General features: G+C 42.5%; 1 protein-coding gene across 1 annotated transcript in view; it reads left to right on the top strand.

The window, feature by feature from the left end:
• ccdc80 (coiled-coil domain containing 80) overlaps positions 1-10859 on the top strand; it is a 28277-nt gene continuing 17418 nt past the window's right edge. The window contains exons 1-5 of the mRNA XM_023337165.1: positions 1-150; positions 238-1370; positions 2198-2395; positions 5948-6393; positions 9384-9707. Coding sequence (XP_023192933.1) covers positions 680-1370; positions 2198-2395; positions 5948-6393; positions 9384-9707 — 1659 coding nt within the window. The 5' untranslated portion in view covers positions 1-150; positions 238-679. The remainder of the gene's footprint in view (positions 151-237; positions 1371-2197; positions 2396-5947; positions 6394-9383; positions 9708-10859) is intronic.

Genomic DNA, 10859 nt, shown 5'->3' with positions numbered 1-10859 from the left:
GGAAGAAAGGAGTGTGTTTGTAGAGTGAAGTGGCAGCTGCGCGTCCTGGGCCAGCTCCTCCTGTCTGCGCATTGCCAACAGTCCGGAGACTGAGGTTTGTGTGGACAAGGCTCCACTGCTCCCAGCTGCCAGAGGAGGACCTTGAAAGAGGTAGAGCCGAGTTTTCCCTGTGCAGTCTCTCTCTCTCTTTTTCTGGAAAGCCTCAAACTGGAATTCTTTCTCTCCTTCATTCATCAGGAAGTTTCTCTCTCTCTGGAAACAGACAATGCCGGAGGAATAGGGAGAAGTTCGGCATTTAATCGACGTCTAAAACGTCTCTCTCGGAGGGTTGAGCAGCTTTCTTCTTTCGCTATGAGTTGTTTGGCGACATTTCCCCTGTTATCAGTGGGACCCCGCGTGTTTCTGGGATGAACTGGTGGATTTAAAGTTTACGCACAGCCCGTTTGGCCTGTTTTCGTGCGGTTCGGTTTCCTCCCGCAGCGGAGGGCACGCTCTGAAAGCGATCCCTCTGAACAACTGCGCGTCCTGTCCTCTGACTGTCTTCATCTGGAGTTAATAAGACACCAAATGTTGTGAGGAAACTACAGAACATCACCGAAGCTCCGCTGCGGGATCTTTGTCTTCTTCTTCTCCTTTTCCCCCCCTTTTGGGTGGGTTTGTTTTACTCGAAGGATCCACAATGAGGGCGTTTGTTTGTGTCAGTTTGGCTCTGATTTATTTGATCACCTGGACCGAAGCCGACAAACAAACTCATCTGAAGAGAGTGCCTCTGCGCCGACGCGTAAAGACGGGACGTGCCCAGCAGCGCGCAACCGACAAGGGGGGCTTCGTCGGGCGTCTGCGCCCGGAATTTGGATCCGCGATCACTTCACAGAGCTCAACGGGTGGCGCAAACGTACAGTCTGATGAGGGGGCCCGAGTTCCCGTCAGGACATGGGCGTCGAAGGACAGAAGAGCGAGAGGTGGGGGGTTGTCGCCACGGAGAGGGGGCGCCGGGCAGATCGGCTTGCCGCAGCGGTCGGACATGCTGCAGGATGAGGGCACTCCGGGAGCCAGGGCCAGGATCTCCAGGATGCCCAACAGTGCGGCGTCACCCAACCTGCTGGCCAGCTTCGCGGGGAAGAACCGGGTTCTGGTGATCTCAGCGCCCCACGAGTCCGACGGCTACTACCGGCTCATGATGTCTCTGCTGAAGGCGGACGTCTACTGCGAGCTGGCCGAGAGGCATGTCCACCAGATCGTGATGTTCCATCAGGAGGGCGAGGTGGGGGGCAAGGTGAGGAGGATCACCGCCGAGGGGAAGGTCCTGCAGGAGCCGCTGGACACGGCGCTCGTCCCCAGACTCATGAGCTTCCTCAAACTGGAGAAGGGTAAGGTGTGAAAGGTCGATGCAGCACCTGGAAGTGTTGACTTTACAGATGTGCAATGCCTGGAGAAAGTATTTGTGTGGTTGGAACCACGGAGTTCAAAGCATATTTTATACAATATGATGGCCACTTGTAGGTAGAAAAAAGTGGGGAATAAACTTCCCCCAGAATTTTATGTACATTTTTTTATATGGCTCTTGTCTAACATTTTCTAGAAAAGGCAAGGAAAGTTCTCTGCTCCGAAAGTGGAAGATTTGCGGAAAAAAAAATAATGCTCAGAAATTTGAGATAAATCTGAGAAAGTTTCCTAGAAAAAACTTGGACACTTCGTAAAAGTTATTCAAAAATCGAAGACTTTCGAATAATCTAAATATGTCGGCGAATTTTTCCCCCCTAGCAAATTCCGACTTTTGAAAGTCAGAAATTTCCACGTTTTTTTCTAGCTAATTTAGGACTTTACTAGCTTACAAGAGGGATCTTTTTGGCGGAAATTTAGTTCTTTTTTTCTCCATCTAATAAGTGTTTCCATTGCAGTTTTTGTGCACGACTGAAAAAAACCCCACCTAATCAAAAGACGTGTGTTTTGTTGTTGTCGTTTTTAATTGGGGTGTTTCCATTATTTTTGCTATTTTATTTTCACATTTCCAATCCATGCAATTTTATGGTCAATGGGTCAGTTAGATTAAAACACATGGTTACTGCTTAATAAGTGCTTTTTGCAGACACTGTGTTGTAGTCAGCGATATTTAGGGTGGTGAGAGTAAACAGGAAATATCAATGAGGGCCACACATTTATTCTTTACTTTATTCTACTTTTCTTTGACCTCCAGGTAAGTTTGGAATGGTGCTACTGAAGAAAACCCTGCAGGTGGAGGAGAAGTACCCCTACCCTGTGAGACTGGAGGCCGTGTACGAGGTCATTGACCAGTCGCCCATGAGGAAGGTGGAGAAGCTACGTCAGAAGGGCTTTGTCCAGAAGTGCAAAGCAGCAGGTGTGGAGGGTCAGGTGGAGGACGTCACACAGACAGGCAAGTCCACACTTTTTAGACTTCTTAGTCTTCAAGATTAAGCTTTCACAAGCCAATCCAAAAGATCCTGCATTAGCTGACCAGATCTGGGGGTTCTCGTCTAAACATGACCGTATCTGCAGTCTGACTCGTATTAGAAGGGTTACAACAACTGAACCGCTCTAAGGTCATTAAAAAAACAATTCCAAAGCTGCAACAAATATTGGCATGTTTGGGTCACCAAAAATATGCCAACGCTCGTTTGGGAGGTATGCCAGAAGAGTATGAGGGGCCGTTTAGGACAAAATTTACGTTTTGTCTCTCACACACTACCAAAAACTCTTGCATACTCCAAAAAAGTAGCCACGCACACTCCAAAAAATTACGTTTTGTCTCTCACACACTACCAAAAACTCTCGCATACTCCAAAAAAGTAGCCACGCACACTCCAAAAAATTACGTTTTGTCCCTCACACACTACCAAAAACTCACGCATACTCCAAAAAAATAGCCTCGCATACTCAAAAAAATTACGTTTTGTCTCTCACACACTACCAAAAACTCTCGCATACTCAAAAAAATTACATTTTGTCTCTCACACACTACCAAAAACTCACGCATACTCAAAAAAATAGCCACGCACACTCAAAAATTACTCACGCACATTCAAAAAATACTCAAATTGCGTATACACACACTACTAAAATGTCACACACACACACACAAACGTTAACTTTCTCGCTCACATACACTACTACCAGCTCGCGCACATACACACAAACGTTAACTTTCTCGCTCACATACACTGCTAACAGCTCGCACATTCACAAACGTTAACTTTCTCGCACACATACACTGCTAACAGCTCGCACACACACAGACGTTTATCTCTCACATACACAAGACTAAAGTTGAACACACACACAGTACTAAGACTCGTTTTATGTATGTGTGAGAGCGAGACTTTTTATGAATGTGTGAGAGCGACACTCTTTTTGAATGTGTGAGAGTTGTCACGGAAGAGGCGGGGCATAATTTTTGGATCAAACTGCGCATGCGTAGATCCTAAACTATAAGTTTCGATTGTTGACTCACTGTATGTTCTATTACTTAGTATATTTGTGCTTTTAAATATATATAGAACGTTTAACTTTCTTGTAGATTAAATGTGCTATAGAAATAAATGAATCTGATTGATTGATTAAAAATAGCAAAATTGCTGTAGTACAATCTGTCCACTGGGTGCCAGTATTACAGGAATTATTAACCGGCGCCAACTAGTGCCGAAGAAGAAAGAGTTTGCTATACCGAACATGGCTAACTCTAATTCGAAACGAGAGAGAATTGGTCAGGCAGCTGCCATTTTAAACACCATTCTATCTTCTCCGGAGGCAACCAGCACTTTGACAGGCGCATTAAACGATTCAACGACTGCCCGCAGTGCTACAATCTGGCACCCAGTGGACAGATTGTACTACAGCAATTTTGCTATTTTTAATCAATCAATCAGATTCATTTATTTCTATAGCACATTTAATCTACAAGAAAGTTAAACGTTCTATATATATTTAAAAGCACAAATATACTAAGTAATAGAACATACAGTGAGTCAACAATCGAAACTTATAGTTTAGGATCTACGCATGCGCAGTTTGATCCAAAAATTATGCCCCGCCTCTTCCGTGACAACTCTCACACATTCAAAAAGAGTGTCGCTCTCACACATTCATAAAGAGTGTCGCTCTCACACATTCATAAAAAGTCTCGCTCTCACACATACATAAAACGAGTCTTAGTACTGTGTGTGTGTTCAACTTTAGTCTTGTGTATGTGAGAGATAAACGTCTGTGTGTGTGCGAGCTGTTAGCAGTGTATGTGTGCGAGAAAGTTAACGTTTGTGAATGTGCGAGCTGTTAGCAGTGTATGTGTGCGAGAAAGTTAACGTTTGTGTGTATGTGCGCGAGCTGGTAGTAGTGTATGTGAGCGAGAAAGTTAACGTTTGTGAATGTGCGAGCTGTTAGTACAGTGTATGTGAGCGAGCTGATAGTAGTGTATGTGAGCGAGAAAGTTAACGTTTGTGTGTGTGTGTGTGACATTTTAGTAGTGTGTGTATACGCAATTTGAGTATTTTTTGAATGTGCGTGAGTAATTTTTGAGTGTGCGTGGCTATTTTTTTGAGTATGCGTGAGTTTTTGGTAGTGTGTGAGAGACAAAATGTAATTTTTTTGAGTATGCGAGAGTTTTTGGTAGTGTGTGAGAGACAAAACGTAATTTTTTTGAGTATGCGAGAGTTTTTGGTAGTGTGTGAGAGACAAAACGTAATTTTTTTGAGTATGCGAGGCTATTTTTTTGGAGTATGCGTGAGTTTTTGGTAGTGTGTGAGGGACAAAACGTAATTTTTTGGAGTGTGCGAGGCTATTTTTTTGGAGTATGCGAGAGTTTTTGGTAGTGTGTGAGAGACAAAACGTAATTTTTTGGAGTGTGCGTGGCTACTTTTTTGGCGTATGCGAGAGTTTTTGGTAGTGTGTGAGAGACAAAACGTAATTTTTTGGAGTGTGCGTGGCTACTTTTTTGGAGTATGCGAGAGTTTTTGGTAGTGTGTGAGAGACAAAACGTAAATTTTGTCCTAAACGGCCCCTCATAGAAGAGTTTCATGTCCCAGCATTACAAATGTGCAAAGTTTTGCTGATCAGATGAGACCAACATTTCTGGTTTTTAGTAAACAACCAGGCTGAACTGGTGTAAGACCAAGGAAGAATGTGTGGAAAAGCATTTGCCTGCTGTGAAGTACGATGGAGGATCTGTGAGGATTTGTCTTTTGGCAAACACCAGGTAGAGCCATGAGCCGCTCTACCATCCAGACCTGATTGGTTGACTGCTGCAGAGATGGTTGTCCTTCTGGAAGGTTCTCCTCTCTTCACAGAGGAATGATGGAGCTCTGACAAAGTGACCATTGGGCTCCTGGTCACCGCCCTCACTAAGACCTAGTTACCATTGTCACTGATGACGGTGAGCAGTGCATAAACGAGCCTGATTGGCAGTATTAAGACCCTTCTCCTGACTCTGATTGGTTGTTTTTGACCGAGAGCGGTGTATGTCTTCAGATGACTATATTAGCACTGGGAGGAAGTGGAGGAGCTCTTGCTCTTTTCACATTTCATACCATACAGTCATTGCATGGTAACAGTTTTAAGAAATGCGTAAAAAAATCTATTTTTGTAAAAGTTCCATACCTGCTGTAAGCTGTAGAAACGTCTCCGGGAAGATCAGTGGAAAGAGCTTCATTTTGAGCTTCACCGAGGTGTTAAGCAAAGGCTGTGAATGTTTATGTAAATTAAATATTTTTTCTGTTTTTAATACATTTTCAAACAACTCAAAAACTTTCTTTTTACATGATCATCATTGGGTAAATATTTTAATACAATATTTTGTATTAATACAATATTGTTTTTTTTTTTAGAATATTTTTACAACTTTTTTTACATGTTTGAAAATGTTTACAATTTTTGCAACTTTTCACACATCAAATGTGCACCGTGAATACTAAAGTTGATCTGTTTATCTGTCGAATAGCTCCTGATCCTCCTGTAGAGAGAAAACCAATGAAGAAGTTCCCCAGAAAGCCCACAAGGGTCTCAACCACAGCCGCTACGACCACCACCACCACCACCACCACCACACGGCCCACGACAGCACCAACACCAACCACGACCAGACCCACAACTACCACCACCACCACGACCAAAGCTACAACCAGGAGAACCACCACCACCACGAGAAGACCCACCACCACCCAGAGACAGACCAGAGCCCAGACTACAGCCGTGTGGCTCCCGCCTTCCAGAACAACAGCTGTTCCTTACGATGACAACCACAGCGAGAGGTACCCGGCTAAAACCACCCCGACCGGAGACAACCGCACCGACAAGGACAACAGAGACTCTCATGGCCACAAGCTGGTGCCTGTTTCACACAAACCCACCAAGACGAAGTCCGCCAAGAAGAACGAGGCAGAGAAGGTAACGCTGTTAGCAACAGTTTAATTGTCCCGCGTTCCTTACGCCTCTCTTCAGGTCCGTAATCTCATTTTGTACTAAGGGTTACAAGTTTGTCCTTTCACCCCTCCGTTCATCCAGGCACTTGAACCATTAACAGCAGTTTTATTTCTATCTTTACACCGTATTAGAAATTATTATGCAAGTGATATTTTCTCAGATTTTCTTAAATGGTCAATGCAAATCGAGTCGAGCAAATCTCAATCTCGTTGTAATCTGTTGATGACAATGACAAATAAATCTTATCTTATCTTATCTTAAATGATGGTCAGTATAATTTTCAAGTCATGAACTATTACAGTATAAATCAAATTTTACTGAACAAAGCTCCCCATGCGAACAGTAGTTTTTCAAAAATAAAAAACTCAAAATTATTCCAAATTATTATGCACAGCAGATTTTCTAAACATTTTATGGATTATAAAGAACTGCATTCTTTGAATGTGCAGCAATAAGTGTTCACATGTACTAAAAACAAAAGCTATTTCAATCAAAAACATCTTAACAGACCAAGTAACATGTTAACATAAAACCTTCTTTGATATCACAGCACAATTCTTGATCCATTGAACTTGTGAGTTTGTGGAAAGTTTCTGCTTCAATTTCTCTGCAGGATGTCAGAAAATCTTCCCAGAGCTGCTGTTTTGATATGAACTGCATTCCACCCTCAGATCTTCTGCTTGAGGAAACTCCAAAGGTTCTCAATAGGGTTGAGGTCAGAGGTCAGAGGAGGATGGTGACCACACCATGAGTTTCTGCCCTTTTATGCCCATAGCAGCCAATGACACAGTGGTATTCCTTGCAGCATGAGATGGTGCATTGTGATGATGAAGATGATTTTGCTAAAGAAGCTCTTCTTTCTGAACCATGAAAGAAAGTGATCAGTCAGAAAGTTCATCTACTTTGCTGAGGTCATTTTCACACCTTCAGGGACTCTGAAGGGGCCGACCAATGATTCTCTCCCCATGATTTCAGCCCATAAAATGACTCCACCACCTCCTTGCTGACGTCACAGCCGTGTTAAAATGGGACGTGGTGGTCATCCACCACCAATCCACTACTGCGTCCATCTGGACCATCCAGGGTTGCACAGCAGTCATCAGTGAACAAGTCTGTCTGAAAATTAAACTTCATGTTCGGCTGGACCCACTGCGACCGTTTCTGCTTGTGAGCTCTGGTTAGGGGCCCAATAGTAGGTTGATGCACCTCAAGCCTCTGGAGGATCCTCCACCTTGAGGTTCCAGAGGCTCCAGCAGCTTCAAACAACTGTTTGCTGCTTTGTAAGGGCATTTTAACAGCTGCTCTCTTAATCTGATGAATTTGTCTAACAGAAACCTTCCTCATTCTGCCTTTATCTGTACAAACCCATCTTTGTTCTGAATCAGCCACAAATCTCTTCACAGTACGATAACGCTTCAGTTTTTGTTAAATATCTAATGTTTTCATACCTTGTTATTGGTCACTACACTATCTGATGATTTTCATCAGCAGAGATTCTTTCTCTTTCCCATATTGCTTGAAACCTGTGGCCTGCTTAATAATGTGGAACATCCTTCTTAAGCAGATTTCCTTTAATTGAGCTCACCAGACAAACTAATCAACCAGCTCTCTGAAATTAATTAGAGTGATTTAAAGAACCCTGACACACAATACCATCTAGAAATTTAATAGCACAACAAAATTTTTTATCTTTATGACACTTTAATCCAATTTACATAATAATTTGGAACACGGTGTATACATTATGGAGATAGTTATTAAACATGCGCAAAACTCGTGTTTGTATTTTCTAAAAACAATGGTGATACACATTTCTTTAATTTATTTTCTATCAATTCAAATAGACTTCTAACAGTGTAGTAGGCTCTGTTTGTCTACGGAAGCGCATTGCTATCACGCAGAAATTGTTTTTTTTCGAGCTCTATCACGTTTTAACAAGATACGTATCATGTTATAACGTGATAGCGCTTGAAATTTGTTTTTCCTGCGTGATAGCAATTCGCTTCGGTAGTTTGTCAGGTTTGTGCTGTCATAAAAAAAAACTCTGATGTAGCACAAAAACGAGAAACTGCTGTTGGCCTTTTTGTCAAAACAAAATAAGCTTAAATTCACTTCCAAAACTAATTTAATAACCATGTGATTAAGTACCTGTGTTGAGTCAGTAAGTGACGGTAGTAGAAACAAACATTAGCATCCAATTCCATTCCATTCCATCATGGAAAAATGATACAACATACTGTACATGTGCATAGATTTATTGCTATATGTGATTGTTTTAATTTGTTGTGGGTTTTTTCTATTACATACTGTAGATATACGGACATAAATATATGCTCAAATATAGACATACGTACAAAAAGACTCTCCCTTTCGTCATTCAAAGAAGCTATTTTGTATTTTATGGAAAGAATTTGAGCCCAAAGAGCCAAAAATGAGCCTGTTTTCCATGGAACAAGGCAGTCTGCTGCAAATTTATGTGCCGCTTTTCAGCAATCAATTGAGCATAACATTACAACCATCTGCTTAATAGTGAGTTGATGCAGCTTATACTAGCAAAACGACTCTGACCTGTTGGGGTATAACCTCCACTAAACCCCTGAAGGTGGTTTTGGAGCAAATCCTTCCTTGGATTCAACTTGTTTGATCAGAGTATCCCACAGATGCGTGATTGGATTGAGATTTGCCAATTGATAAACATCCCAGTTTCCTCAGCTGCTTCCACTGGGTCACCTACTGACCGTAGGCAGCCTTTTAAAGTTACCGAGGACATATTCAGACCGTTAAGCTAATGTGAATAAACAGAACGTGATCAGATCTACTTGATCCGCTACATTGGCTATCGTCACTATCCATGGTTTGCTCAAGTTCTGGGCAGACTTTTGATTTTTCAACCTCAACCTGGGTAAATTATCGTTATGGTTATCGTCATGGTAACAGCATGATTCCGTCTACAGGTGCCACCTAAAGACTACGAGGACAACTACGAACCTGGCCAGCCGATTCCGAGCGACCCAGAGGAGACGGAATCTGTCCCAGATGCCAGTCCGACCAAAAAAGTCAAAAGTAAACACGATAAGAAGAAGAGAAAGAATGGCATCAAGAAACCTGACAGGAGAGGAGAGAAACCCCGGAAAGAGGAGAAGAGGAAAAATGTAAGGAAGCTGACAAAGTACCCAGAAAAGCAGGAATACCCGAAACCCACAAAGAAGCCAACGCCCCCTCTCAAGGGCGCCCTGGCCTCCTTCCTGGACTACTTTGAGAACAGGAGGCGGCTGCTGGTGAGAGCATGACGCAACATTTACAGTCCAGTTATAGTACATTACCTCCCCTTCAGGCCCTAATGACAGGGGAACATATTGCACATAGATATTACTCTATGTCCATCAACATATTGCTACCTTCCATGTATCTTTTTTCAGCATCTTTGGGCCTTCTCTGTTTGGTTTATCGTATCGTTCATTACAGTTAACAGCCACTGCTGATGTCCTATTAGCCAAGAGAAAACAAAATAAGCTTAAATTGACTTCCAAAATTAATTTCATAACCATGAGTAGCCCTGTGATTAAGCACCTGTGTTGAGTCAGTAAGTGACGGCTGAAGCAGAAACAGACGTTAGCATCCACTGACCATGGGCATGGCGGCCATTTGGAGTTTGAGCTGTTAAGCTTTTATTTGAGCTGTTCTTTCACTCTGAGTGGAAAAATGATACAACACACAAGCGCATGGGTTTATTGCAATATGCAATTGTTTAAATTTGTTGCAGGTTTCCTTTTATTATACCTAGGCTAATGTATGGATATACTCAAATACAGACATACTCCAGCTAATAGTTACATGGGCGGTACTCTGTGAAATCGACTTTTTTGAGCTGTATCTCATGTCATAATGTTACTCCCTCATCAAAAACAGACCTGGAGTGTTGATTTGATCTTTTCAAGCATATTGGAGAAATCCTGTAATCTCCCATGGCAACCATTCATCTGTGGTAAACGTCTGGTTGGACCTAGCTCTACCTTCAAGGACCAAGCCTCTCCTCAGAGTTGCAGTTTCCAAGCTTCCACCTCACATAGCAGCTCTCCCCCACTCAGCTCCTTCAGACTAGCCAGCAGCAATTAGCAAACACCTGGTGGAACCGAGCATCTGCTGAGCTCAGTACAGGAGCTACAGTACTTCTCAATGAAAAGATGGTAAAAACATTGTTAAAGGGTTAATAGAGGAGCCATGTTGTGATGACTTCCTGAGGGCGGACTTTCTTAAAGAGGCAGAGGCCCCATTTCAAGGAGTTCAATAACAGTACATTTTTAAAGTCAGATTTTTAAGTCAAGAACTGAAGACAACATAGTTATGAAATGGGACAACATGGCTGGAAAATACACAATACGTTCCTTTTAAATGTGCTGATCTGGTAAAATAAATCTTCCCTTCATGTT

This window comes from Xiphophorus maculatus, chromosome 7, assembly GCF_002775205.1.
Source record: "Xiphophorus maculatus strain JP 163 A chromosome 7, X_maculatus-5.0-male, whole genome shotgun sequence".
Lineage (NCBI taxonomy): Eukaryota > Metazoa > Chordata > Actinopteri > Cyprinodontiformes > Poeciliidae > Xiphophorus > Xiphophorus maculatus.
This window is presented reverse-complemented; position numbering and strand designations above follow the sequence as displayed.